This window comes from Palaemon carinicauda, chromosome 9, assembly GCF_036898095.1.
Source record: "Palaemon carinicauda isolate YSFRI2023 chromosome 9, ASM3689809v2, whole genome shotgun sequence".
Classification (NCBI taxonomy): domain Eukaryota; kingdom Metazoa; phylum Arthropoda; class Malacostraca; order Decapoda; family Palaemonidae; genus Palaemon; species Palaemon carinicauda.
The window spans coordinates 58,896,003-58,903,642 of NC_090733.1; the positions used below are offsets into that span (position 1 = coordinate 58,896,003).

Consider the following 7,640-nt stretch of genomic DNA (forward strand, 5'->3'; position numbering starts at 1 on the left):
TCCTTCCCCTTTATGGAGAAGGCATTTACTTCTGTTGCCAAAGCGGTAGAGGCGGGTAAGCCATGTCCCACACTCGATGAGTGCAAGCCTTTGCACCAGCTTTTCCCGGACAGGAAAAGGATTGGAAGGAAGTCCATTTGACATTTTCAGAAGGAAAATTAGACAAGGACGTCGCAAGTCGACAATTCAAGGTATGTCTCCCTAAATTGTCTGAGTTGCTCTTGTGTAATGAACAGGAGTCAAAGGGCAGATTTGCAACATCCCTTTCTCTACAAAACTACATAGAGTTGTGTTCAACCTACGAAAGTACCCCATACATGCTCATGGTCATAGCCAAAATGCATATGGCTATCTTGGTGAAGGACCTTTACGCCTTTATGAAGGCTAGGAGAGCATGTAGAGTGTTTGTGTTCGCTGATGCAACAGTAAAACACAAAACAAGGAAGCTAATATCTTCCAACAACTGGGGTAAAGACCTCTTCCCACACGAGGTCACTAAGGAAGTAATTAAGAACGCCACCATGGAGAACATAGGTCTTCTCCAAAAATGGGGCATTCCTTCAAAGAGAAAATCTTCTGTGGTTGTGGGTCCCCAACCTAAAAAGATCAGAAATGCTGGAAATATCCGGGCTGCTCAACAACATCCCACTATTCCAGTGACCACGGTGCTACAGGCAGATGGTCAAAAGTCTAAGCCTACTGACTACTCGAAGCATAAAGACGCTTCGGCTAGGAGGAACTTTCCTTCAGGATAGCAGGACCTTCGATCCAAAGCCTATTCAAGATGAGCCATTGATGGGAAACAGAAATGTCCCTAACATCATTTCCTTACCTTCTCCTACAGTTCAAAACCCTCCTGGAGGAGTATACCTAACAGAGCATACAGGTAGTAAGAAAACTTTAGCTAGTAAGAAAACTTTAGCTCATCGAGTTCCAGGAAAGGCTTCTTCGTGTTCACGAGAAGGACTCAAGATATCAACGAGCCATTCTGAACTTGTCGCCACTCAACAAGTTCATAAAAAACAGCAAGTTCTGAATGATAATCCTTCTGAACATATGGATCTTGTTCCAATTAAGTGTGTTCGTAGTCTTGTCAGACCTGAAAGGTAGGTCCTTCGGAACCTTCCAGTCAACCACCCCCCTTCCTCCTATCTAAAATTCATGTTACAGAGAGTAACATTCATCCTAAGGAAGATACATGTCGGACTCACAGTCCTAAGTATCTTCAAAGGATTGACGAACTTAGTCACGTCAAATTCAAGCCTAGAAATAGTTCAGGTATTAATATACCTGATCAAGAGGCTGGAGTGGGCAGCACCCTTAGTGTCCGGCCAATGTGCATTCAAAGAGATGACCCGGTTCCTGGGACATCACGGATGCAAGATAAGCTTCTAGAAGTCTCGACTTTCTCCAGCTCAAGGGTTTCGATGTTTAAAAAACCATCGAAGCCCTCAGTCACATCAACTCTCCTCTCCTTTGGAAATATAAAAGGAGCTAGTGAGGTCTGTCAAGAGATTCAGGTATTCAGTCAGAATTCCAAAACGCCAACAGGAAAAAGCGCTAAACTTTCCCCAGTTTGCTATAGTGACAGACCTGGTTCTAAGGGCACACCGGAAAGATGCGTTAAGAGCTTGGAGAAAACACGCATCAAACGCTTGAAGATATAAAAAAAGACTGAGATCCGTCCCTCTTTAATCGCTTCTCTAACAGAAATTAGAGCACGAAAGTCCCAAGACTCTGCTGGTCCTTTCATGGGTGGGGAAGCCCCCTCCACACAGATCAGGCTCCCTACGACTGATCTGGGACACCGAAGCGATAATAAGACGTCACATTCGAACGTCTCATTCAGTCTTGGTGAAGTTACCCATCCCTCTCTTAAAGGGACGGCACCTACCAGCAGTTTATTTACAACTGATCCACGATGTGACGGTGGATACTCTATTCGATACAAACCGATAGAGTTGGAATGGTCCATGGGCGCAGACATATTCCCTCCCAAATGGGAACAAGTCCTGGAACTACAATTCGACTCTTCTTCACGAGCGTCTTAAAGAAACTACCTCGCTATATAGCCCCATACGAGGATCCTCGAGTGGGGCTAATAGACTAGATGAGGCTGGTCCTAGCTCTGACCCTAGGTATATTTCCGAAGATTCAGAAATTAACTGCCTTTGTTTTATCACAGAGAACCCAAACCCTTCATTTCATTATTTTCTTGCTCTAGCGGTTAGAAAAAGGTTTGGGATCTCAAAAAAGGCAATATAGAATTCTTAGAAGAATACAAGGCCAAGTCAACTAGAAGACAATATGAGTCTTCCTGGAAAAAGTGGGTTGTGTTTGTCAAAGCAAAAGGACCGAAAGAAATTTCAATGAACTTCTGTCTGTCCTTCTTTGTCCACCTTCATAGCCAAGGTCTGGCGGCCAATACGATAAATACGTGCAAGTCAGCCTTGACTAGGCCTCTCCTATATGCCTTTCAAGTGGATCTGGCGATTGAAATCTTTAATAAGATTCCGAAGGCATGTGCTAGGCTTAAGCCCGCGGTACAACCAAAGCCCATCTCTTGGTCTTTGGACAAGGTCTAAGAATGAGCTACCCACCAAAAGGTGGGGTCCCTGGAGAATCTGCCCTCTGAAGGAAGATGTCTCTCTATGTCCGGTAGAGTGTCTAAAGGTCTATCTTCCTAGAACTTCAGACTTCAGGGGAGGTCAGATCTTTAAATGAGATACTTCTGGATCAAATTTATCCCTAAAACAACTATGGGCGAAGCTCACCTACTTTATTCGTATAGCGGATCCGGACAGTACTCCCGCAGGTCATGATCCGAGAAAGATTGCTTCATCACTGAACTTCTTTCAGTATATGGACTTTGAGCGCCTTCGTTCATACACTGGATGAAAATCATCCAGAGTATTTTACAAACACTATGCAAAACAAGTGCATGAACTGAAACACTTCGTAGTGGCGGCAGGTAGTGTATTAAAACCTGCCCCCTAATTACTGTGGTAAACAGTTTATGGTTTGGGACCTCACATGTCCTCGCACATGTAATGGATGAGAATCATCCAGAGTGTTCTACATACACTATGCTAGACAAACCCATGATCTGAAGCAATATGTGGTGACGCCAGGTAGAATATTTAACCTGCCGTCTAATTCTACGATGAACAGCTAATTGACTGGGACTGTCAATTAAAGGGAGAAGGGGTCACCCTTCTTAGGTGTGACTTCTTTTAATTATGTGTTACCATGATAACACTAGCACTGTTCAAAATCCCAGGTGTGGAATTATACAGATAGCACTAGTGCCGGCGTACGGAGTACAAAGTGCAGATAGAAGTAACCAGTACAGGAATTATGAAGAGAAATTGTTTTATAATTTTTCTTCAGTCTGAGAGTGGCACTCATCATTTCTTCCTTCAAGAAGGAAATATAGTCTCTATACTTGTTACAGGTATAATCCCATTGTCATACTACATTAGTTTTACTGAACATCTTTTAGTCATTTATTAGTAATAAATGTCTATTAGAATGTAGTGTGTCCACCTTCGCCAGACAATTGTATGTATACATGCCAGAGTTCTTCAACTTACCAAAGTAAGTATCCCTCATATATTTGTATGCATCAAATTTTAGATATGAGACACTGATGTTATTTTAGCAAAATATACAACTATGAGACTATTTGTATATTCAGTGTGAACTTATGTTTGGTCATACTATGTATGTTAACCTCAAGATCCCTTTTCTACTGTCTAGAATGACTCTTCCCTGTAGGAGGCAGGAAGCACTAACATTGGTTATGATTAGTGATGGGGAAGAATAACAGTAACGTCCCTTGTCTCATGTGGTCCCCATGACCATAGAAAAGGTTGCTATAAGGTTAAGGCACTGATTAAAAATCCACAGATACACTAATGCTCTGGTATGCTTCCATAACGACGACATGGCTTGAGCTCAAAAAATGGATTTTGAGCGAAGCGAAAAATCTATTTTTGGGTGAGATGGCCATGTCGTCCTGATGGACCCACCCATCTCTTCTAAAAGAAAAGAACTTCACAGTATCCCTCCCGTGGCACTGTATCTGTAACACCACGCTCAATGCTACAAGGAATGTCCGCCATCGTGGGAATGGCGCTGTTGTATTCCCAATAGTATTACGAGAGCAGGGAGAGCCTTTGGACGGCTCCCTTTTATTTTGCCATCCTCCTCAAAGCCAAAACGCTGTTTGGGGTGCAGATTGCTATGGAGGCGTGTCAAGAATGCGTCCGCTGATATTATGCGATATCCTTGGGAGAAATTTTAAGGATATTTGTGCCAGGAGTTAGAATTCTGGATACCTAAAGGTAAAATTCTCTGGGAATATCACTGTAGTACATATATCCCTTAGGAAGCTACTTTAAGGAACTTCCATCACGACGACATGGCTATCTCACCCAAAAATAGATTTTCGCTTCGCTCAAAATCCGTTTTGTAACTTTTCGCATTCTAATAAATTGGCATAAATTACGCTAAGCATTAGAAAAACATAAACGTTCTTTGAATACCAGAATGTAACAAACCTGGAATTAATGAGACTCGATATTGGTGAAAACTTGCGGGGAGGTAAAAGCAACAGCCTACTGTCAAATACCAAGGCGGAGATGGAGGGGTATCACAGCTGTAACTCGGCAGTGAAATTATGAATCTGTTTGTGATTTCTATGCAATTTATACTGCACAGCAGTATCCTCCAACCAAAAATAGGCCCATTAATAGAATCTAAACCTTTATGGAAAAAAAATAGCAACTCTTTCTATACAGGAGGGCTAAGGCACAACCATTGGTTATCTGCACCTATCAAGAGAGGGAATCAACCCTACACAATGTCCTTCAGAGTCAGAAGTCACGGTCTTTTTCAAACAACGCAATAGCACTGAATTACATTTGGAAACTGGGGGTTAACATGTCAGAGACCCTTTTTTGTATCATGTTAGTACTCTTATTTTGGACAGATCCAAGGAGAGTACCACTTCAACCTTAATTTATTCTTGGGAAATTAAAAGTATCAGCAAATTAGTTAAGCAGACAACATTGAATACTACCCTATAATTGGTATCTACATCTTTTAGTATATGAAGAAATTTGGAGATGGTGGAGACTACCAAATGTGGCAATGCCTACAACCTTCCAGAACAGAAGATGAAGGTGTTTTGTACTCTTGTTCCAGATCTGCTTTCATGGAAAGTGAATCCCCAGTTAAAGGACTAATTGAATCTTGACTTGTTTTCTTTTACAATGTTCTCAATAATTATTTGGGCAGTGATAACCAAGTTTAAGGTATCTTCAAACAGCAATATAATCCTGATGGCTCCTCCTAGGCCACACAGTGTGTGCCTTACCAAAGTGTGTTCTCTGTTGTGGGAGTATCCAAGGAGATTACCTAACAGCACCAATTTACTAGGACAACCAATTTTGAGGTCGGTATACCCAGACCCCTAGTCATTTCATCCAATTGCAAGAAGTCTGCCACCATATTCTCATACAGAAAGGGTCTTATAGGTGCTCTAGTTCCAAAAGGCAGTGGAATTTGTATGTTGACTGGTGCAGGTCCAGGAATGTTTCCTTAACTTGGAAAAGTTAGGATAATATTGTAAAGTTTTTCTCTCGCCTGTTTTATGAAAGAGGCTGTCTATTTCAGCTATTAATTGCTGTAGGTCCATGCTCAGGTATCTTGGGTTAGATTTATCGGCTTCAGTTATTATCATGGGTCCGCTTACATCCTTTGCAATTGAGAAAACTCCGGTTATCCAGTTTGTTTATTGTGGAATCAACTTATAGTATTACAGTACCTAAAGTCCTCATTTTGTACCTTTGGAAGGTTTATCTATCATAAATCTTATGGACAAGTAATTTTTCTGTTAGCATTGGTTTCAGCTGATTATATTAGCGAGTTGCAGGCTCTCTACAGTAATGTGGGAATTGGTGTTTATAAAATAATTCTCTCTCATGCCTACCTTTTTGACTAAAAATTACTTCAAGATGAAAGATCTTCAATTTTCCTCAATCTGCATTTGTGAGGTATCGAACTAGAGTTTCCAAGTTTCGGATGTTACCATTACACTTATGTATATAGGCCGCGAGATTCTGGTAATTGGTTTAATTATTTAGCCCAGGGTGTTAAATTGACTAGCTCTTTTCTTCACTCTACCACCTCCATCAGTTAGTGGGAGTTGAGCTGTATAAACTTCAGTTGAGACACAGAAATGGAATTTTAAGAATAAAATCTATTTTTATACTCACATAGGCTAAGGTTCTTAATTTTTTTCCCTCATCTGGCCTTACCCAAATAACTAGAGCTGTCAAGAAACTCTTAAATGTTTAATTTTTTAGACTAAACTAACCATTACAATATGGTATAGCCAAGTGGTTCTATTGCTGTACACTGCCATAGGATAGATGTCAACATTTACCAGGCTTCAAGAAGGAAACCCTATAATCCTCAGGTGAGTATATAAATAACTAGGTTTGTTATCAAAATTCTGTTATTCTACAATCTAACCAGTATTTATTTAATTTTCTACGGCATACGGTAGTAGAGGCTTTGAGTACCCAATACAGGTCTTCAGTCCCTATACTAGTGCAAATTTCTATTTAATATCTTGCAATCTCTCTCCATTTCTTCTATGCTGCAGCAACCACTTTTTTCCATGCTCTCTCAACTCCTGCTTCCCAATACAGTGTATCTCAAAGGTAGAAGAAATACCCTAACTCTTCTAACACGTACCCAGCTATTATAACAGGGTTCTCATTTTTGTCATCTACCCAACTCAATTGCCATCTACCGAACTCAAATGTAAATTTTGTAATCCACAGCACTTCTTTTAATAGCATATATTAAATTCATTACACAAAAATATACAGTTTATTTCCACACTGTTTGCATAGCCACATGGACTCTTGCAATAGTATCTTCTTCATTAAGTTCATTTGACAATGTTGAGTTGCAGTCCTCTCTTCTTCATTCAACTCTTCAACCTTTTAAACACTTCCTAAACCTCTTCTTCAGATTTTCTTGTCAACACACACACACACTTCTTGATATACTAGTTTTATTGTTCTATTTTTAGTTTATATAGTACTTGGACAACACAGAAATAAAACATGGAATGAGAAACTGAAAAGAAAACACATGTGGTGCCATAATGAATACTAAACATATTATATGACTAGCATTAAATCAAAATTATTACCCACCTGAATATGCATTGCTTACTACTGCACTGAAACTGCCAGGATTCACATGTAACGTTCGTACAATTCTTTTCATCTAACCCATCAGCACAATCACTGTCACCATCACAACGCCATGATCCTGGTAGACATCGACCATCTGAACAAGTGAACTCTGTGCCTAAAATGAAATAATCATGATCAATGCTCAAAAAGAATAAAAATGTCAATGTCGGCTGTGTAATGTTCACTGCATCTTAAGTGTTACATTTTACGAGCGCAATGCTGCATGATTCACAAACTCAATATTTCGAGGACTAATTGCGGGAGGGGGTTTGTATAATTAGCAATATCTTATACTTCGAGACCTACTCCTACACAAAATGGCTGCCAGAGCTCACCTTCCTGGAAATGTCATTCTTGTTTGTC

General features: G+C 40.3%; 1 protein-coding gene across 1 annotated transcript in view; it reads right to left on the reverse strand.

Moving 5' to 3' along the window:
* LOC137646437 (sortilin-related receptor-like) overlaps positions 1-7,629 on the reverse strand; it is a 248,303-nt gene extending 240,674 nt beyond the window's left edge. Inside the window, exons 1-2 of the mRNA XM_068379537.1 lie at positions 7,613-7,629; positions 7,236-7,418 (exon numbers count right to left, since the gene is read on the reverse strand). Of these exons, the coding sequence (XP_068235638.1) occupies positions 7,236-7,418; positions 7,613-7,629 (200 nt within the window). The remainder of the gene's footprint in view (positions 1-7,235; positions 7,419-7,612) is intronic.
* Positions 7,630-7,640: the final 11 nt, after the last annotated feature.